The sequence below is a fragment of the Phyllobates terribilis genome, unplaced genomic scaffold, assembly GCF_046119375.1.
Source record: "Phyllobates terribilis strain yellow unplaced genomic scaffold, ASM4611937v1 Scaffold_17__1_contigs__length_24005725, whole genome shotgun sequence".
NCBI lineage: Eukaryota > Metazoa > Chordata > Amphibia > Anura > Dendrobatidae > Phyllobates > Phyllobates terribilis.
Genome location: NW_027362777.1, coordinates 9,149,506 through 9,173,111, shown reverse-complemented (window position 1 = coordinate 9,173,111; position 23,606 = coordinate 9,149,506). Strand labels below are relative to the sequence as shown.

Sequence of the window (23,606 nt, the reverse complement as noted above, 5' to 3'; positions counted from 1 at the left end):
AGCATAATTCCCTATATCCTAGTCCCTATATCCCAGTTATGTACTGCATAATTCCCTATATCCTAGTTCCTATATCCCAGTTATGTACAGCATAATTCCCTATATCCTAGTCCCTATATCCCAGTTATGTACAGCATAATTCCCTATATCCTAGTCCCTATATCCCAGTTATGTATTGCATAGTTCCCTATATCCTAGTCCCTATATCCCAGTAATGTACAGCATAATTCCCTATATCCTAGTCCCTATATCCCAGTTATGTACAGCATAATTCCCTATATCCTAGTCCCTATATCCCAGTTATGTACAGCATAATTCCCTATATCCTAGTCCCTGTATCCCAGTTATGTACAGCATAATTCCCTATATCCTAGTCCCTGTATCCCAGTTATGTACAGCATAATTCCCTATATCCTAGTCCCTGTATCCCAGTTATGTACAGCATAATTCCCTATATCCTAGTCCCTATATCCCAGTTATGTACAGCATAATTCCCTATATCCTAGTCCCTATATCCCAGTTATGTACAGCATAATTCCCTATATCCTAGTCCCTATATCCCAGTTATGTACAGCATAATTCCCTATATCCTAGTTCCTATATCCCAGTTATGTACTGCATAATTCCCTATATCCTAGTCCCTATATCCCAGTTATGTACAGCATAATTGCCTATATCCTAGTCCCTATATCCCAGTTATGTACAGCATAATTCCCTATATCCTAGCCCCTGTATCCTAGTTATGAACAGCATAATTCCCTATATCCTAGTCCCTATATCCCAGTTATGTACAGCATAATTCCCTATATCCTAGTCCCTATATCCCAGTTATGTACAGCATAATTCCCTATATCCTAGTTCCTATATTCCAGTTATGTACTGCATAATTCCCTATATCCTAGTCCCTATATCCCAGTTATGTACAGCATAATTGCCTATATCCTAGTCCCTATATCCCAGTTATGTACAGCATAATTCCCTATATCCTAGTCCCTATATCCTAGTTATGTTCTGCATAATTCCTTATATCCTAGTTCTTATATCCCAGTTATGTTCAGCATAATTCCCTATATCCTAGTCCCTATATCCCAGTTATGTACAGCATAATTCCCTATATCCTAGTCCCTATATCCCAGTTATATACAGCATAATTCCCTATATCCTAGTCCCTATATCCCAGTTATGTACAGCATAATTCCCTATATCCTAGTCCCTATATCCCAGTTATGTACAGCATAATTCCCTATATCCTAGTCCCTATATCCTAGTTATGTACAGCATAATTCCCTATATCCTAGTCCCTCTATCCCAGTTATGTACAGCATAATTCCCTATATCCTAGTCCCTATATCCCAGTTATGTACAGCATAATTCCCTATATCCTAGTCCCTATATCCCAGTTATGTACAGCATAATTCCCTATATCCTAGTCCCTATATCCCTGTTATGTACAGCATAATTCCCTATATCCTAGTCCCTATATCCTAGTTATGTACAGCATAATTCCCTATATCCTAGTCCCTATATCCCAGTTATGTACAGCATAATTCCCTATATCCTAGTTCCTATATCCCAGTTATGTACAGCATAATTCCCTATATCCTAGTCCCTATATCCCAGTTATGTACAGCATAATTCCCTATATCCTAGTCCCTATATCCTAGTTATGTACAGCATAATTCCCTATATCCTAGTCCCTATATCCCAGTCATGTACAGCATAATTCCCTATATCCTAGTCCCTATATCCTAGTTATGTACAGCATAATTCCCTATATCCTAGTCCCTCTATCCCAGTTATGTACAGCATAATTCCCTATATCCTAGTCCCTATATCCCAGTTATGTACAGCATAATTCCCTATATCCTAGTCCCTATATCCCAGTTATGTACAGCATAATTCCCTATATCCTAGTCCCTATATCCCTGTTATGTACAGCATAATTCCCTATATCCTAGTCCCTATATCCTAGTTATGTACAGCATAATTCCCTATATCCTAGTCCCTATATCCCAGTTATGTACAGCATAATTCCCTATATCCTAGTCCCTATATCCCAGTTATGTACAGCATAATTCCCTATATCCTAGTCCCTATATCCCAGTTATGTACAGCATAATTCCCTATATCCTAGTCCCTATATCCCTGTTATGTACAGCATAATTCCCTATATCCTAGTCCCTATATCCTAGTTATGTACAGCATAATTCCCTATATCCTAGTCCCTATATCCCAGTTATGTACAGCATAATTCCCTATATCCTAGTCCCTATATCCTAGTTATGTACAGCATAATTCCCTATATCCTAGTCCCTATATCCCAGTTATGTACAGCATAATTCCCTATATCCTAGTCCCTATATCCCAGTTATGTACAGCATAATTCCCTATATCCTAGTCCCTATATCCCTGTTATGTACAGCATAATTCCCTATATCCTAGTCCCTATATCCTAGTTATGTACAGCATAATTCCCTATATCCTAGTCCCTATATCCCAGTTATGTACAGCATAATTCCCTATATCCTAGTCCCTATATCCCAGTTATGTACAGCATAATTCCCTATATCCTAGTCCCTATATCCCAGTTATGTACAGCATAATTCCCTATATCCTAGTCCCTATATCCCTGTTATGTACAGCATAATTCCCTATATCCTAGTCCCTATATCCTAGTTATGTACAGCATAATTCCCTATATCCTAGTCCCTATATCCCAGTTATGTACAGCATAATTCCCTATATCCTAGTCCCTATATCCCAGTTATGTACAGCATAATTCCCTATATCCTAGTCCCTATGTCCCAGTTATGTACAGCATAATTCCCTATATCCTAGTCCCTATATCCTAGTTATGTACAGCATAATTCCCTATATTCTAGTCCCTATATCCTAGTTATGTACAGCATAATTCCCTATATCCTAGTCCCTATATCCTAGTTATGTACCGCATAATTCCCTATATCCTAGTCATTATATCCTAGTTATGTACAGCATAATTCCCTATATCCTAGTCCCTATATTCCAGTTATGTACAGCATAATTCCCTATATCATAGTCCCTATATTCCAGTTATGTACAGCATAATTCCCTATATCCTAGTCCCTATATCCCAGTTATGTACAGCATAATTCCCTATATCTTAGTCCCTATATCCCAGTTATGTACTGCATAATTCCCTATATCCTAGTCCCTATATCCCAGTTATGTACTGCATAATTCCCTATATCCTAGTCCCTATATCCCAGTTATGTACAGCATAATTCCCTATATCCTAGTCCCTATATCCCAGTTATGTACAGCATAATTCCCTATATCTTAGTCCCTATATCCCAGTTATGTACTGCATAATTCCCTATATCCTAGTCCCTATATTCCAGTTATGTACAGCATAATTCCCTATATCCTAGTCCCTATATCCCAGTTATGTACAGCATAATTCCCTATATCCTAGTCCCTATATCCCAGTTATGTACAGCATAATTCCCTATATCCTAGTCCCTATATCCCAGTTATGTACAGCATAATTCCCTATATCCTAGTCCCTATATCCTAGTTATGTACAGCATAATTCCCTATATTCTAGTCCCTATATCCTAGTTATGTACAGCATAATTCCCTATATCCTAGTCCCTATATCCTAGTTATGTACCGCATAATACCCTATATCCTAGTCATTATATCCTAGTTATGTACAGCATAATTCCCTATATCCTAGTCCCTATATTCCAGTTATGTACAGCATAATTCCCTATATCATAGTCCCTATATTCCAGTTATGTACAGCATAATTCCCTATATCCTAGTCCCTATATCCCAGTTATGTACAGCATAATTCCCTATATCTTAGTCCCTATATCCCAGTTATGTACTGCATAATTCCCTATATCCTAGTCCCTATATCCCAGTTATGTACTGCATAATTCCCTATATCCTAGTCCCTATATCCCAGTTATGTACAGCATAATTCCCTATATCCTAGTCCCTATATCCCAGTTATGTACAGCATAATTCCCTATATCCTAGTCCCTATATCCCAGTTATGTACAGCATAATTCCCTATATCCTAGTCCCTATATCCCAGTTATGTACTGCATAATTCCCTATATCCTAGTCCCTATATCCCAGTTATGTACTGCATAATTCCCTATATCCTAGTTCCTATATCCCAGTTATGTATTGCATAGTTCCCTACATCCTAGTCCCTATATCCCAGTTATGTACTGCATAATTCCCTATATCCTAGTCCCTATATCCCAGTTATGTATTGCATAGTTCCCTATATCCTAGTCCCTATATCCCAGTAATGTACAGCATAATTCCCTATATCCCAGTCCCTATATCCTAGTTATGTATTGCATAGTTCCCTATATCCTAGTCCCTATATCCCAGTTATGTACTGCATAATTCCCTATATCCTAGTCCCTATATCCCAGTAATGTACAGCATAATTCCCTATATCCCAGTCCCTATATCCTAGTTATGTACAGCATAATTCCCTATATCCTAGTCCCTATATCCTAGCTATGTATTGCATAGTTCCCTATATCCTAGTCCCTATATCCCAGTTATGTACTGCATAATTCCCTATATCCTAGTCCCTATATCCCAGTAATGTACAGCATAATTCCCTATATCCCAGTCCCTATATCCTAGTTATGTACAGCATAATTCCCTATATCCTAGTTCCTATATCCCAGTTATGTATTGCATAGTTCCCTATATCCTAGTCCCTATATCCCAGTTATGTACTGCATAATTCCCTATATCCTAGTCCCTATATCCCAGTTATGTACAGCATAATTCCCTATATCCTAGTCCCTATATCCTAGTTATGTACAGCATAATTCCCTATATCCTAGCCCCTGTATCCCAGTTATGTACAGCATAATTCCCTATATCCTAGTCCCTATATCCTAGTTATGTACAGCATAATTCCCTATATCCAAGTCCCTATATCCTAGCTATGTACCGCATAATTCCCTATATCCTAGTCCCTATATCCTAGTTATGTACAGCATAATTCCCTATATCCTAGTCCCTATATTCCAGTTATGTACTGCATAATTCCCTATATCCTAGTTCCTATATCCCAGTTATGTACAGTATATTTCCCTATATCCTAGTCCCTATATCCCAGTTATGTACAGAATAATTCCCGATATCCTAGTCCCTATATCCCAGTTATGTACAGCATAATTTCCTATATCCTAGTCCCTATATTCCAGTTATGTACTGCATAATTCCCTATATCCTAGTCCCTATATCCCAGTTATGTACAGCATAATTCCCTATATCCTAGTCCCTATATCCTAGTTATGTACAGCATAATTCCCTATATCCTAGTTCCTATATCCCAGTTATGTACAGTATATTTCCCTATATCCTAGTCCCTATACCCCAGTTATGTACAGCATAATTCCCTATATCCTAGTCCCTATATCCCAATTATGTACAGCATAATTCCCTATATCCTATTCCCTATATCCCAGTTATGTACAGCATAATTCCCTATATCCTAGTCCCTATATCCCAGTTATGTACAGCATAATTCCCTATATCCCAGTTATGTACAGCATAATTCCCTATATCCTAGTCCCTATATCCTAGTTATGTACAGCATAATTCCCTATATCCTAGTTATGTACAGCATAATTCCCTATATCCTAGTCCCTATATCCCAGTTATGTACAGCATAATTCCCTATATCCTAGTCCCTATATCCCAGTTATGTACAGCATAATTCCCTATATCCTAGTCCCTATATCCCAGTTATGTACAGCATAATTCCCTATATCCTAGTCCCTATATCCCAGTTATGTACAGCATAATTCCCTATATCCCAGTTATGTATAGCATAATTCCCTATATCCCAGTTATGTACAGCATAATTCCCTATATCCTAGTCCCTATATCCTAGTTATGTACAGCATAATTCCCTATATCCTAGTTATGTACAGCATAATTCCCTATATCCTAGTCCCTATATCCCAGTTATGTACAGCATAATTCCCTATATCCTAGTCCCTATATCCCAGTTATGTACAGCATAATTCCCTATATCCTAGTCCCTATATCCCAGTTATGTACAGCATAATTCCCTATATCCTAGTCCCTATATCCCAGTTATGTGCAGCATAATTCCCTATATCCTAGTCCCTATATCCCAGTTATGTACAGCATAATTCCCTAGTCCCTATATCCTAGTTATGTACAGCATAATTCCCTATATCCTAGTCCCTATATCCTAGTTATGTACATCATAATTCCCTACATCCTAGTCCCTATATCCCAGTTATGTGCAGCATAATTCCCTACATCCTAGTCCCTATATCCCAGTTATGTGCAGCATAATTCCCTACATCCTAGTCCCTATATCCCAGTTATGTACAGCATAATTCCCTATATCCTAGTCCCTATATCCCAGTTATGTACAGCATAATTCCCTATATCCTAGCCCCGGTATCCTAGTTATGTACAGCATAATTCCCTATATCCTAGTCCCTATATCCCAGTTATGTGCAGCATAATTCCCTATATCCTAGTCCCTATATCCTAGTTATGTACAGCATAATTCCCTATATCCTAGTCCCTATATCCCAGTTATGTACAGCATAATTCCCTATATCCTAGCCCCTGTATCCTAGTTATGTACAGCATAATTCCCTATATCCTAGTCCCCATATCCCAGTTATGTGCAGCATAATTCCCTATATCCTAGTCCCTATATCCTAGTTATGTACAGCATAATTTCCTATTTCCTAGTCCCTATATCCCAGTTATGTACAGCATAATTCCCTATATCCTAGTCCCTATATCCCAGTTATGTGCAGCATAATTCCCTATATCCTAGTCCCTATATCCCAGTTATGTGCAGCATAATTCCCTATATCCTAGTCCCTATATCCCAGTTATGTACAGCATAATTCCCTATATCCTAGTCCCTATATCCCAGTTATGTACAGCATAATTCCCTTTATCCTAGTCCCTATATCCTAGTTATGTACAGCATAATTCCCTATATCCTAATCCCTATATCCTAGTTATGTACAGCATAATTCCCTACATCCTAGTCCCTATATCCCAGTTATGTACAGCATAATTCCCTATATCCTAGTCCCTATATCCTAGTTATGTACAGCATAATTCCCTTTATCCTAGTCCCTATATCCTAGTTATGTACAGCATAATTCCCTATATCCTAGTCCCTATATCCCAGTTATGTACAGCATAATTCCCTATATCCTAGTCCCTATATCCCAGTTATGTACAGCATAATTCCCTATATCCCAGTTATGTACAGCATAATTTCCTATATCCTAGTCCCTATATCCCAGTTATGTACAGCATAATTCCCTATATCCTAGTCCCTATATCCCAGTTATGTACAGCATAATTCCCTATATCCCAGTTATGTACAGCATAATTCCCTATATCCTAGTCCCTATATCCCAGTTATGTACAGCATAATTCCCTATATCCTAGTCCCTATATCCCAGTTATGTACAGCATAATTCCCTATATCCCAGTTATGTACAGCATAATTCCCTATATCCTAGTCCCTATATCCCAGTTATGTACAGCATAATTCCCTATATCCCAGTTATGTACAGCATAATTCCCTATATCCTAGTCCCTATATCCCAGCTATGTACAGCATAATTCCCTATATCCTAGTCCCTATATCCCAGTTATGTACAGCATAATTCCCTATATCCCAGTTATGTACAGCATAATTCCCTATATCCTAGTCCCTATATCCTAGTTATGTACAGCATAATTCCCTATATCCTAGTCTAGGACAAATAAAAATCTTAATACTGAATGATCAGAACGCACGGAATAAGATTGGACTGAGGACTGGTCCCCAAGAATTATAATAAATAATTGATATACAACCATCAATATAGAAGCACAAGCACTTTAGTAGTTATGGGTTATTTAACCCTTCACTGAAAGAATTCCACTATCCATTACTGTGTGTTTTTAAAGTGTGTGTCCTTCCGTTATATCTAGTAAGTGAAATAAAAGTTCTGTTTTATTTTTAGGTCTATATTCGGGATCTCTATTGGCCTTTGGCAATCTGTGTGTGTATTCAGTAAACCCTAAGCTGACCTCTGAACAGATTTTGTTAGTGTATGGATAAAATCAATGTCAACCCTACAATTCACAGCCACTTCACATAATGTCCGCTTTTATAATGGATATAACTGTTTGTGTCAACTTTTTAAAAAAAGATTTTCGTACATATGGACCATTCCTTAATAAACACATTTATATCCAAAAAATTAATATTTACAAAATCATATAGGGGTGAGAAGGAAATACCCCAATTATTAGAAATTATGTAGCTAATAAAGGATTGCATGTTATTGTTACAATTGTCCCATATAAAGAAAGGGTCATCAATGAAGCTTTTATATAAAGTTATATACTTTTTCCATTTATTATTTTGAATAAAAATCTCCTCAAATACCCCTATGAATAGATTTGCGTAGGTTGGTGCGACCTTTGAACCCATCGCAGTGCCTCGCGTCTGATGGTAATGTTCACCTTCAAATGTAAAATAATTATTTTTTTAAATAAAGGATAGCCCTGTGTAGATGAAGGATTTGTCTACTGGACAATCTGACATCGGTCAAATATTTTTTGAAACATGTCAATCCGATATCATTTAATATATTTGAATATAAAGATGATACATCTAAATGTGAGAAAACCATAATTCGGCTCCCATTGTATCTCTTGTAGAAGTTGAATTAGTTGTGTAGAATCGTTTAGATCGTTAGGTAATTTTGACACATGATCCTGCATTATTTTGTCAATATATTCTGACAGATTGATAGTCAGAGATCCAATGCCTGATATTATAGGTCTTCCAGGGGGATTGGTAAGACTCTAATGGATTTTTGGAAGGTGATAAAAGAAGGGAGTAGTGGGATTTTTGATTAAGAGAAACGTTTTTTCTTTTAGATTTAATATATTTTCCTCCATTGCTCTGTTGATCAAACTATTATTTATTGGCATCACTTTAGGTAAAGGGCCTGAAGGAATTGTCTGATAGGATTCCACATCTGATATCATCCTGTATGCTTCTCTGCAATAATCTGTGCAGTCATTATTACATAAGGATTGTAGGGCTTTTTTTCTCAGATATTGAAATTTTTTTTTTGTGGTGGGCCTCTTCTAATTGTAAGTTCTTTTAATTTATCAAGAATTATATCATGGAAGGTGCTAATGTGATGTTCCTTACTCTCGATCGGATAAAAATGGGATTTTGTTTTTACGTTCACTTGAAATTGTAAATCAGTTTGTAATGAAGATAAAACAGGCAGTTCTCTCACTTTATTTATTGTAAAATGTTTTTTTTTAATCAGTCATTTTCCTCATAAATACCTGAAGATTTAAAAAAAGATCAAAGTCTTTGGGTTTGTTTGTGGGATAAAAGGAAAGTTATTTTGATAACATCATTTGATAAAAGGTAGTCCAACAGATTAAAATATTTGTGGTTATTATTGTTTGGGGCTTGGGGTAGGTTTATTTTCCCTCTTTTCTTCCTCCTCATGTTCCTCTAGTAGGTTTTTTCTTTCCCCAGGTTTGGGGGAGAAGTATTGGTTAATTGCCCTTTCTTGGGAAACACAGCCGGGGTAAAAAAGGTACCAGACCTTTAGTCCCAGTTGTGGTATTGTCCACTATAATAGTATTGCTTGCTTTTTTAGTAGAGGAAACAATGTATTGAGAGGTCCAGAAGTGGAGTAGAAATGGGATCTGAGAATTTGATTAGAGCAAGAGATTCAATTTCATTAGGTGGAATTAGACTTTTATTTAATTTATTGCCCTTGTCTCAGTTTTATTTTTACTTACACAAGCACTTTCCCTTTCTTCATTTATTCTATTTGTAGTCTAATGTTGTCTAGATGTTTTGTTGCATTAAGAACCAAAATGAAGGTAGAGGTTTTCCATTCAGAAGATGGAAGTATTGTATTTGAATTTTGTATAGGAGGAGAGTTTGTCAAATTTGTTCTCCTATTCATAGTACTTTTTTTAGATTCAACTGTTGCAATTGATAGAGGTTCAATTCTATTTGGTAGGCCTTTCTCAATTATTTTGTTATTTGTTATCTTCGGTTCGATCTTATTATTTTCATTTTTTTTAAATATTTTTTTTTTATTTGTATCAATACATTCATTAGCCTTGTCCTTTAGTTGCATAAGTAGATTTATTCATTTTTTGATTTATTCATTATTGGCTCATGTTCCAATTGTAATATGGATGTGATAGTGTTAGAAATTTTTTTATATTATGGATGAGATTCAAACCTTAACAGGTCCTTGTGAAAAAACAGCTTTTTATCTTAATCAGCCAGAAGTCTACATTTGTTAAGCCAAGAAAAATCCACTATTCTGTTTGTGTTGACTTGTCAATGTATGTGTATTTCTGTGGCTGGTCAAGAAGGACATACGATTATTAGTATAAAGCTGAATGTTAATGTCTCTTTTTTTTTTAAACAATGATGTTTGTTACTATGCTAATTGCATATTGTACTAAAGCCATCTAGATGTTGATTTACAAGAGCCCCCTGCTATACCAACTATATAAATTGATTAAATGCTCAAACAATGAGACATGAGCCCTGTGGAATAATACCCTCCCTAATCCTTGACCTGTACATGCGTACGTGAATAGTTACAACTGTAACTATTTAGGGGACATATGCCTCTGTAGCAGTGAGAATTGAAAGAGAGAATCAAAAATCAGTCACAGTCTTCTGGGCATCAGCTTGGTAGCACGGCTCAATCCATAGAGACACAGATTTGGATTCTACACGATTCCGGCCTAAGGATGTACAGCCCTGACTGGAAGGATACGGATCTGCTCCATTGACCATCAGAGAACCCATGAATACATTTGGGGAGACCAGGTTGGGACAATGAAGTCACCTGGCCCCATTGATATGTTATTTGGGGTTGCCAGGTGGGACCTTCTGGTCGCCTGGAACCCATGGAAACTCTCGGAGAGGCCAGGGTGGGACTCTTGGGTCTCCTGGACTTGTACCTCAATGGACTGTCAGCTTCCTAGGCTTGCTGCTACCTCCTTTCTGTGGGCGCCCACCAAAAGTGGTGGCCACTGGTTGAGGTAGTTGACCCTGGAAGTCCCAAAATTACAGTTCTATCCACGACGGGTCAGCGGAAGGAAAGACTGTGTAATGTTGTACCACCTTGGGTATTTGCTTTGACTGTTCTGGTTAATGTCCGTTTGGTGGTTCAATAAAATATTGCCACGCTCATTTACCCTCACACTGTGTTGTCTGAGTAGTATTATGCCAACGGAAGACCCCAGGTCTTCAGTCCTTAGCTAAAGATATAAAACTTTTTCAGTTGCAGTTTCATACAATTGTGTTCTCTTTTTATGTAAACATGTTAACATAATGTGCAGACAATTATTTAAATTAGAGTCCCATTCAAGTGTAAACTTATTGTCATTAGGAAATGTTTGTAGAACTGTCCATGTCCATAATGGATCCTCCTGTTTGTCTAATAATTTGTAACATGAGCCGTTCCCTTGATAATAGAGAAATTTGTGGATAATTAGTGCTGCTGGTTTATTGAAGACGTCAATTCAGAAAGGTTTATTAAATATAATTATTGAATATGGAACGTGCAGATCTCTCAGATGTTTTTGATATCAATGAATCTGGCTCTATGTTTCTGCACTTCTATAGAATAATCTGTAAAGATCTAGATTTTGGACCCACTGATTGTTACATCTGGGTGATGCCTTGCCTGTCGCAGGATAATATCTTTGTCCCGGTAGTGTAAAACTTTAGCCAGCACAGGTCTTCGTGGAAGCCCAGGAGGAAGATGAGCACTCTATGAGCTCGTTCTACAGCTTATAGAGGGTTAAGGTTTCAAGCCTGATTATTAATTTCAGCCAGTTTTCAAAGAATTCAGTAGGAAAGGAGCCTTCTATTTTTTTCAGTCACACCAATAAGTGGTATATCATTGAGCCTTGACCTATTTTCAAGATCATCGGTTTCTGCCAGCAGTGCTGATATTTTCTGTTCTGCAAGCCTGTTCTCATTGCTTGCATCAGCTATCTGGTCCTCAATGGCACCGACTTAGCCTTCCACTGCCCCGGCTCTATTTTCTGCAGTTTCTGTCATATACCTGCTATCTCATCTTTAAGACCACCAAAATGTACATTGAAAGCAGAGAGAGAATTTACAATGTACCACTGCAATGAAAACATCTTTTAAAGTAGGTTCCTCAGGTACCTGTATGTCCCATTGGCGCAGATTAGGCCGTGGGGCAGTGAGTATTGTGCTACATGCAAATTTGTGGTCTTTTCATCCCCTTCAAAGCAGCTGCCTCTCCCATCTCCTGCACACCCAACTCCTTCACTTGGAGCCCATGCACAGGTGTGGGGTAGCTGTTATAAGAAGGCCACTGTCACCTGCTGACACCTGTGTTTCTGTGCAGGCAAATTGCTACAGCCTAGCCACCACTTCCCTCCTCCTAGTCTCCCCTGCTCAATCTGTCTCTAGCGTGACAACCATGGTGTCATCTTGGAGCGGAGAGCCTGCTTCTCCCGAAGTCTTTATGTGGCTTTTCCTGGTCATTTTTTTCCCTTGGAGCAAAGTACTTCCACACTCAGACAGTTAACTAGTAGATGTATGCCGATTTTTAGGATGGTCGTCAAGTATTATATTGGATAAATAGCTAGATGCTCGGCAGGAGTTCCTACATCTGCTTGTTTACATATGTCGTCAGGGTTGTTGCCCAAAAGTACTGCTACTTTCTGTGTGAGTGGGATAGTCGTGCAAGAAAATATTGCTACAAAAAAAGGGACTGGCCTCTCCAACATTCACTTCTGCAAGGGAGTAAACTGTCCTGCATTCAGAAGTTGAGGATCCACCTAGGCAATGGTGGTAACAAAATCTTATCAAGTTGGGCCTAATGAAGAACTTTGTAAAGGCTATGGATAAAAATGTAAAAGCATTAATGCATCTGATTGATAACTTTCCAAGGTTAAGTGAAGCAAATATAAAAGAAGGAGTCTTTACTGGACTTCAGATTCGTACGCTTCTTCAAGATGAGGAGTTTCTTCATTTGTTCCAGGGCAAGAAAAAGGCTGTATGGTTTACATTTGCAGTAACTAACTTTTTGAGAAACTCAAGAGTAGATACAGTAACTATGAAGAGTTGGTGTTATTTCTACTCAAAACATGTAAGGATCTTGGCTTTAACATGTCCTTAATGATTCATTTCTTATATTCTAGACTTTTCTTCTACCAAACTGTGGAGTAGTGAGAGACGAGGATGGTGAGAAATGTAACCAAGATATTGCAGCTATGGAGAAAAGATATAAAGGGAAATTAAATCCATCAATGCTTGCAGATTACTGTTGCATAATTTTAAGAGATGATCTGATACAGGAGTACAAGAAACAAGCAAAAAACAGTTGTCACTGAATAAGGACTAATTTTGTAGTGCAATTTCTGTAACTGTTTAAAATTCGCAATAGGGTTTACACAGGTTTTAGTTATTTGAATTGTTTCTAAGTTTTCTCTAAATAAATATCAGAAAATTGGCATAACAAAATATTCTGCATCTGTATATTTACAAGAATAATAATGTTTCAAAGTACTGGAACCTTTAGTCATTAAATTATATGTAGCAGTAAAAGGAAAACTCGTTGTCCAATTTGAATTCAGGAGGTCAAACTCATTAAGAAATGGCACAGTTCATAACGGAACCTGACAACTTTTAAAAATATGTAAAACAGTGTTACATGATCTGAAAGGTCCATAAGCTAGGTTCTTCAGCTGCTCAGTCAGGACGTCCAGCCTCTGTACAGGTCCCAGTACCTTCCTCTCCTCTTCTGCACCAATCAGTTAGATAAGTGTGGGGCTTGAGAAGAGAGCAGTTCTCTCACTGATCAGGAAGGACACTGTCTCATTGTTCTCAGTCACAGGAAGCTACCTTCAGTCTATAGGACACACTCACATATTAGCACAATTTTTTCTTGCTAAAAGTGTGTCTTTTCAAGTAAAACATTTTCCACATTAAGGATATAAAAAAGACTTCTCCCCGATGTGACTTCTCTGATGTCTATCAAGATAAGCTTTCCGGTGAAAACATTTCCCACATTCTGAACAGGAAAAAGGCTTCTCCCCTGTGTGCATTCTCTGGTGCTTAACAAGACTTGATTTCCTTGTAAAATATTTCTCACATTCTGAACATGAAAAAGGATTTTCCCCTCTGTGAGTTCTTTGATGTGTAACAAAATCTAATTTCTGGTTAAAACATTTCCCACATTCTAAACATGAAAAAGGCTTCTCCCCTGTGTGAGTTCTCTGATGTGTAACAAGATATGATTTCATTGTAAAACATTTCCCACATTCTGAACATGAAAAAGGCTTCTCCCCTGTGTGAGTTCTCTGATGTGTAACAAGATGTGATTTCTGGTTAAAACATTTCCCACATTCTGAACAGGAAAAAGGCTTCTCTCCTGTGTGAGTTCTCTGGTGCGTAACAAGACTTGATTTCCCCGTAAAACATTTCCCACATTCTGAACATGAAAAAGGTTTTTCCCCTGTGTGAGTTCTTTGATGTGTAACAAGACCTAATTTCTGGTTAAAACATTTCCCACATTCTGAACATGAAAAAGGCTTCTCCCCTGTGTGAATTCTCTTGTGCTTAACAAGACTTGATTTCTCTGTAAAATATTTCCCACAATCTGAACATGAAAAAGGCTTCTCTCCTGTGTGAGTTCTCTTGTGCTTAACAAGACTTGATTTCACTGTAAAACATTTCCCACATTCTGAACAGAAAAAAGGCTTCTCCCCTGTGTGAGTTCTCTGATGTGTAACAAGATCTGATTTCTTGATAAAAGATTTCCCACATTCTGAACATGAAAAAGGCATCTTCCCTGTGTGAGTTCTCTGATGTATATCAAGTGTCGCTTTCTGGAAAAAACATTTCCCACATTCTGAACAGGAAAAAGCCTTCTCCCCTGTGTGAATTCTCCAGTGCTTAACGAGATTTGATTTCACTGTAAAACATTTCCCACATTCTGAACATGAAAAAGGCTTCTCTCCTGTGTGAGTTCTCCGGTGATTAACAAGACTTGATTTCACTGTAAAACATTTCCCACATTCTGAACATGAAAAAGGTTTTTCCCCTGTGTGAGTTCTTTGATGTGTAACAAGATGTGATTTCTTGTTAAAACATTTCCCACATTCTGAACATGAAAAACGCATCTTCCCTGTGTGAGTTCTCTGGTGACTAAGAAGACTTGCTTTCATGTTAAAACATTTCATACACTTGAAACAAGAAAATCTATTCTTTGCTGTGTGAATTTTTTGATGTTTAAGAAAAAGCTCTTTGAGGGGAAAACTATTTCCATATTCTGACCATGCAAATGGCTTCTTAGCTTTAGGAGCAGTTCGTTTTTTAATGCTTAGTTTGTGACTTTGATTTTCCTTAGTAGTCGGTAATGAATCAGAAGATAGGACCTGTTTCAAAGGATCAGATGACACATCTTTGCTGTAAAGGGATGATGGTATATTTGGAGTAATAGCATTCCCTTCAATTGTATCCTGTGAGATCTCCAGCTCATCTGATTTGAAAATTGAAGATGTCAGCTGTCCCTCTGATCTCCTAGTACAGTCATCTGCCAAGTAAAAAAAATATATTTGAATAAAATATTCTTGAAATTTATATTTTTGAACATTTCTAAACTGTTGGTACAAATGGCAAGTTATGTAAAAATATTGAATTATTCACCAAGACAATGATAGTTCACAGTCTAATAGAAAACCTCATAGCATGATCCAGTAGAGTTTGGTGTTCAACTGTTTGTTCATTCTGCCTCCCAAATATCAAATATGCGAAAATTATACCAATAAAAATTTCTACTCATATCACAAAAAACAAGCCTCCACTCAGGTCCATCATCTATCAACGGAAAAACAGAGGTTTCCACATCATTAGTGGCTCAAAAACTCTTGAAAAGCAACATGGCTTCCATAAACCAATCCAGCAAAATCCGCTCTTCCAAAGTCAAGTATGCTTCCTACTTAACTCAAATGGAAAGCACCACACCCTACTAAAGCTCATGCATAATGCCGGAAGCTGCCTGATACAGCCTTGTTCTCCGCTGGTTAAGTCTTCTGTGTTCAGCTCCCGTGTTGTGTATTTTCTTCTTCGTTTCTTCTTGTGATCCCAGCCCATTTACTGACTACTATTGTGTCTTCTGATTTTGTATTTTCTCTGCCCTCCTGGTTCTGATCAGGCCACCTGACTATTCTTCTTGTCATCTCACACCACAGAACAGCAGGCAACACCAAGTCCAAGCCTAGGGGTCTTTGTGTAAGTACAGATCCATGTACACTGTGTGCAGAATTATTAGGCAAGTTGTATTTTAGAGGATTATTTTTATTATTGATCAACAACTATGTTCTCAATCAACCCAAAAGACTCAAATATCCAAGCTTAATATTTTTGGAAGATGGAGTGTTTTTTTTTTTTAGATTTGGCTATCTTAGGAGAATATCTGTTTGTGCAGGTAACCATTACTGTGCAGAATTATTAGGCAACTTAATAAAAACCAAATCTAATCCCATCTCACTTGTTTATTTTCACCAGGTAAACCAATATCAGTGCACAAAATTTAGAAATAAACATTTCTGACATGCAAAAACAAAAACCAAAAAAATTAGTGATCAGTATAGCCACTTTTCTTTATGATGACACTCAACAGCCTTCCATCCACAGATTCTGTCAGTTGCTTTATCTGTTTTCGATCAACATTGCGTGCAGCAGCCACCACAGCCTCCCAGACACTGTACTGAGAGATGTACTGTTTTCCCTCCCTGTAGATCTCACATTTTATGATGGACCACAGGTTCTCTATGGGGTTCAGATCAGGTGAACAAGGGGGCCATGTCATTATTTTTTCTTCTTTTAGACCTTTACTGGCCAGCCACGCTGTGGAGTAGTTGGATGCATGTGATGGAGCATTGTCCTGCATGAAAATCATGTTTTTCTTGAACAATACCGACTTCTTCCTGTACCACTGCTTGAAGAAGTTGTCTTCCAGAAGCTGGCAGTAGGTCTGGGAGGTGAGCTTCACTCCATCCTCAACCCGAAAAGGTCCCACAAGTTCATCTTTAATACTAGCCCATACCAGTACCCCACCTCCACCTTGCTGGCATCTGAGTCGGAGTGGAGCTCTCTGCCCTTTATTGGTCAACCCTCTGGCCCATCCATCTGGCCCATCAAGAGTCACCCTCATTTCATCAGTCCATAAAACCTTTGAAAAATCAGTCTTAAGATATTTCTTGGCCCATTCTTGACATTTTATCTTATGTTTCTTGTTCAAAGGTGGTCATTTTTCAGCCTTCCTTATCTTGGCCATGTCCCCGAGTATCGCAAACCTTGTGCTTTTTGATACTCCAGTAACATTGCAGCTCTGATATATGGCAAAACTGGTGGAGAATGGCATCTTGGCAGCTTCACGCTTGATTTTCCTCAATTCATGGGCAGTTATTTTGCGCCTTTTTTGGCCAACACACTTCTTGCGACCCTGTTGGCTATTTGCCATGAAACGCTTGATTGTTCGGTGATCACGCTTCAAAAGTTTTGAAATTTCAAGACTGCTGCATCCCTCTGCAAGACATCTCACAATTTTGGACTTTTTAGAGCCCGTCAAATCTCTCTTCTGATCCATTTTGCCAAAGGAAAGGAAGTTGCCTAATAATTAAGCACACCTTATATATAGGGTGTTGATGTCATTAGACAACACCCCTCTTCATTACAGAGATGCACATCACCAGATTTACTTAATTAGTAGTTGGCTCTCAAGCCTATGCAGCTTGTAGTAGGACAACATGTATAAAAAGTATCATGTGATCAAAATACGCATTTGCTTAATAATTCTGCACACGGTGTAGAGGGGTTAAAGGGTGATGGGCAAAACTTTGACTATAGACAATAACACATCTAATGAGAAGATCAAAAAAAAGAGTAACTAGTGGTGAAACCTCTCCGGGATAATTAGAGTATGCTTCTTGATAGCTCCTGGCAATTTAAACTATAGTAAGGGCCAATATTTTATGTCAAATGAGTCTCAAAAAGAAATATACATTTAATGAGAACTTTTTATAATAGTGCAGAGCTGAGGTGTCTTAAATTTAGATCTCAGGCATTTGGAAGAGACAATAGAGACCTTTTTGGAAAGACTATCAGGGAATTACAGAGTTAAGTGAGGCAGGCCGATCCCACCACAATCAAACTATCATACAGAATGAACCTGTAAAAAAAAAAGACAGAATAAAAAAAAACACATTACATCCCCAACAGGAATGCATGTTTGTGGGGGAGGGGGGGGACTCCAACACTAAACCGGAGTTGCACTTATTTATGGTAGACCGTTGGAGCTACTATGAGTCCTGACCAGAAGAGTAGAGAAAGTATTAGTGCCCCCATTTTAGGATAAATTGTATCTAAATTCTTTAGGATTGATAATATTATTTATGACGTGGAGTGAATCCATGAAACCAGGGCTCGAGTCATGCCAACACATCTCCTGCAGGCGTGAATATATGTATATTACAGCCATCAGCCACGCACAGCTTAGAGATATATCATGGCACAGGTGTAATGTTTTTGTATACTTTATCTATTGGAAGTAATTTGGTTTAAAAAGAAATAGAAAAGTAAGGGTAACGGGAAACTCTGTTATTATACAGAAATTCACACTTGGCCCTCACTGCACATTTAATGTTGTCGATCATAAAAGTGAGGTTTGGTCATAAAGACTGGACCTGGTCTTGTAGGGACCATATGAGCACATTCAGCAGCACAGAAGGGAGAGACGGTAGATTCATCCAATAAGATAACAGGAATCTAGGAAGCCAACAGCATCATTACCCTCCGCTTTCTCTTACAGGCCCATCATAATATTTTTCTTCAAGTGATTTTTGTAACTTGTCAGCACATTCTACGTACACTGTTATTTGGATTGGTAGCTTACAAATCTGGGCAGGTAAGAGTCAGGATCTTCCAATTTCAGTTGGTAGGTGGATCTTCCAGGTTGTAAGCTCTATAGAAAAGGAGATTCAATATCCAAAGTCATTTGAGGAGTTTCAATGTCCAAAGTCATTTGAGGAGTTTCAATGTCCAAAGTCATTTGAGGAGTTTCAATGTCCAAAGTCATTTGAACAGTTTTAGGTGGAGGACAATGTTTTGGTCTAGATGCAAAATGGTGATTACGCAATTGTGATCCAGCTGGACTCTTTGACCGGTAAACCAGCCACAGCCGGTGACGGAGAAGAATCAGTGACTTCTCTGCATTTAGTAGTTACTACTCACCTGGGTAGCCATATGTAGGAATCTCCTCTTTACACCGCTCATCGCCCCTCACATATGTCTCTGTAGTATTAATATGGGTCAGATCTTCACCCTGAAACAAATGTTGTAAAAGTCACAGACAGATGGAGAAGTCACATCTATGATCAGTAGTGAAGAGCGAGTACCGTAATATTCGTAATCGCTATAATCGTAACGAGCACTTTGTAATAATCGCTCCGAATAGCGAGTACAAGGTAAGTCAATGGGAAATGTGAGTAATTTTCTGATAGACCCTAAAAAGTGGTCTGGGGGCCTGAGGAAAAGGCTGATGGATGGGAAAGTGATGAAACAGAATGAGAAGAGCCTGGAGAATGAGCCTGCATGCATTTCTGACTCACATATGGTTTCTGGGAATAAGTTTGTTGCAGTGTTACGCCACTTTTACAGACACACAAGAACAACTAGCAAACCTAACCTAAATTGCATTTAACAGGCCAAAAAGGTTAAGAAACAGTTTTCCTGCACAATCACTTGTATATAAGGCTAAATAAACCAGAGAAACCAAAAAATATCCCTTTTAGCCTTTGTTCACACATACTGTTGCGGCTTTTTTTCACCTTTTACAATTGAGAGGGTCCTGATACATTTTGTAGGTCCCTCTGTCATACATCATTTTTAGTTCACTATTCCCCAGCACTTTACAAGCACAGCAAGAACGTACTAGTAGGTATGTTGATCTTTGACCTGAGAGGCCTCAGGTGGCTCTGTAACATGCGTTTTGGAGGGACAGCTGTTCCTTAGACATTTGGGCGGTCCCTCCATCATTGACACTCAGATAGTGGAATACATATTCAATAGCAGTTTACAATGTGCCCATTGTAGCGTTGGGCTTGACCCTCCTCCTCCTCCACCACCAGCATGTGATACTGTGGCCCTAAATTCAAATGTTCAGAGGCCCTGCAGGAGGCAGGAATTTTGTGAGAGCCCTCGTGTGGCCCTGTAACATACATTTTGAAGTGCCCTCCTGTAGAGATTTTGGAGGTCCCTCGTGTACATCTGAGAGTGCCCTCACTTACTCATATTGTAAGGCCCTCACTGTATTATTTAACTCATTTAGGGGCAGAAACTACAGAGAAAAAGTCAAGAGACATGGAGTACTAGAAGGTAGCAGTGAGTACGGCCTGCGATCCTCAGGTATGGCTGAACTCAGTGAACTGGAAAAATAAAGCTGCACTAGTCAACTGGATGACGAGCTCAAATATATCACTTGTGCAAGTCAATGGACAAAGGATATATTAGTGCCCCAACTCCAGGATGGGTTGGAGAAGCTTCTCCAAATGGCTCAGAGATTTTGATGGTCAATATTTCCCAGATTATATAGGCAGAGAAGACTTCTTGATATTGTACTACTTGGTCCAGTGCAGAATGTGCATTGTATTTCCAAAAATTACTCCTGGGGGCTGTGTCATAAGTGCAGGGAGATTCCTTGACAAGGGCCTCCCTTGTCAAACATTATCTACGATGGAGTACTGTAGTAGTTGTGGCCCTCAATTCAAATTTTCAGAGGGCCATCAGTCGGTCATCAACAGTCAGTGTAAATTTCTATTGAATATGTATCCCCTGTCTCAGTCACAATGTGGCACAAGCCAGGCATGTTTTTTGCCAAATAGGTTGACTGACAGTACATTTCTATTGAATATGTATTATCTACGAAAAAAGACAATTACCCATTAAAAATTTACTTTTAATTTAAACACACTAAAATAATGTACTCAATAGTACAGTTGGGACAAACTAACATATAAGAAAGGAGACATAGAGGGATATAAAGATGAAAAAGGAATAGAAATAGTGTCAGCTAGGCCGTAAATAATACGCTATAAGGGATAATAAACAAATCCCTTTCTGGCAGTGGAGTATATCAGCCCCCAATATTCAAATAGTGCCCCCACTGTACCCACGGCTATCCTTCACCTAGTCCCCAAGGAACCTTAATAATGCTATTCAACGAGTACACATATGAATTTTGCAAACAGCGTCCTCAGTAGCGTATTCAGCAAATATTCAATAATGACATCAATGGCATATAGAAAGCTAAATGTCCACAGTAATACTAACACCCCAAAAAGTCAAAAAAAAATTGAGGCGTATGGAAATGTAGTCCACCAGCATGCAGAGTCATGCAAGACCCCAAAAAAAAAAAAAAAAGGCCAATTAAATCTTGAAAAAAAATATAAAGTCCAGAGATTTTTCAAAAAGCCATATCAGATGACCAGTGTAAAGCAAAATAATAGTCCAGTAATCACCAAAACAGTTACAGGAAATCTAAACGATATTAGAGGTGCTGATGGATACAAAGATGACAATGTCCCAAATAAAGAAAATCCAATGAGAAAAAAACGCTGCTAGTCAGAAAAAAACACGTATACATGTAATAAAAATCAATGACTTATCTTGTTGCATCCAAGAAGTGTTTAGGCTGGTGTAAAGTCAAGTTCCACTTGTTGATCCAAAAATATTCAGTTTGTAGAGATCAAATTCAACGATGCGATCACCAGAGGAAAGAGTTAACATATATCCAAAAAGACATCAGGCTTCACTTCAATATGAAAATATACCAATGGATCAAATGTTCCCATAATCTCTACGCGTTTCGCCCCCCCTCCTTGAATGTGGGGCTCATCAGGGGAAAAAAAGAAAGTTTAAATGAGGGATAGGGTGCATCGATAATAAATGCTACCAAACCGGAATGCAGTCACAGTATTACTGTGGACATTTAGCTTTCTATATGCCATTGATGTCATTATTGGATATTTGCTGAATACGCTACTGAGGACGCTGTTTGTCAAATTCATATGTGTACTCGTTGAATTGCATTAGTAAGGTTCCTTGGGGACTAGGTGAAGGATAGCCGTGGGTACAGTGGGGGCACTATTTGAATATTGGGGGCTGATATACTCCACTGCCAGAAAGGGATTAGTCTATTATCCCTTATAGCGTATTATTTACGGCCTAGCTGACACTATTTCTATTCCTTTTTCACCTTTATATCCCTCTATGTCTCCTTTCTTATATGTTAGTTTGTCCCAACTGTACTATTGAGTACATTATTTTAGTGTGTTTAAATTAAAAGTTAATTTTTAATGGGTAATTGTCTTTTTTGGTAGATAATCTTTACTTACCCTCCTTCCAACGTATGTTGGTTATTTTCTGGTATTTGGTATTGAATATGTATTCCAAATCTCAGTCACAATGTGGCACAACCTGTGACAAGGGCCTCCATCCTCCAATGACAAATATTAGTTTGGTAGGACCACTGTACATTACAGATTTGTCCACTGCACTATGTGCATAGGGTTTGTAAAAATTAGCCCAATGGGCTGAGTCATGGTTGACACAAGAAGCCACCATCCCAAGGGTCTCCAATCACAAATAGTAGTTAGGCTGGAGTAGGAATACTGTCCTGGTTTGTCCACTGTACAATGTGCATAGTATGTAAAAATTAGCCCTATGGGCTGAGTCATGATTGACGATGGAAGGAATCTTGTTTTATGGGAAGGGGGTGACGTTAACAGCAGTAGCATGAATCTGCATTTTTGGTGAATTTAGGTTGGCTAGCTGTCATCTGGAGGGATTACAAAACTGTGGATATATCCAGTCCTTACTGAATTTAATCAGAGTAAGTCTGTCTGCATTTTCCGTGGAGAGGCGTGTGCGCCTATCAGTGATGATTGCCCCAGTGGAACTGAAAACACGCTCAGACACCACACTAGCAGCCGGGCAGGCCAGCACCTCCAAGGCATATAAAGAGAGGTCGGGCCAAGTGTTCAGCTTAGACACCCAATAATTAAAGGGAACTGAAGCGTCAGAAAGGACACACGTATGGTCACTTAAAGTAACCCTTGACCATGTTCTGCAACTTATCCCTCCTAGGCATTTTTATAGGCAGATAGCCCTTGCTGTTTTGCTGGTATATTGAAAATTGCCCAATTTGGGCACATTTTCCCCCCTCCTCCGTTGGAGCTGGTGTTCGTGTCTCTCCCCATTATCCTTTGGTGTTGAAAAGAGCTGGTACCTCTGCTACCAGCATTATCTGAGGGTGATGTTTTCAGCAACTGATCTACAACGGCCCTCTTAAACGATTCCATTGTACAAGCCCTGGCAAAAATTATGGAATCACCGGGCTCGGAGGATGTTCATTCAGTTGTTTAATGTTGTTGAAAAAAAGGAGATCACAGACATGGCACAAAAC

General features: G+C 38.5%; 2 protein-coding genes across 2 annotated transcripts in view; both read right to left on the bottom strand.

The window, feature by feature from the left end:
- Positions 1–23,606, bottom strand: part of LOC141176185 (uncharacterized) — a gene marked incomplete at its 5' end in the record, with an annotated part of 484,487 nt that overhangs the window by 165,659 nt on the left and 295,222 nt on the right. The gene's annotated exons all lie outside the window — the stretch shown is intronic.
- The window catches only part of LOC141176062 (uncharacterized), a 50,490-nt gene continuing 40,127 nt past the window's right edge, over positions 13,244–23,606 (bottom strand). Inside the window, exons 6-7 of the mRNA XM_073660045.1 lie at positions 19,376–19,466; positions 13,244–15,674 (exon numbers count right to left, since the gene is read on the bottom strand). Coding sequence (XP_073516146.1) covers positions 14,065–15,674; positions 19,376–19,466 — 1,701 coding nt within the window. The 3' untranslated portion in view covers positions 13,244–14,064. The remainder of the gene's footprint in view (positions 15,675–19,375; positions 19,467–23,606) is intronic.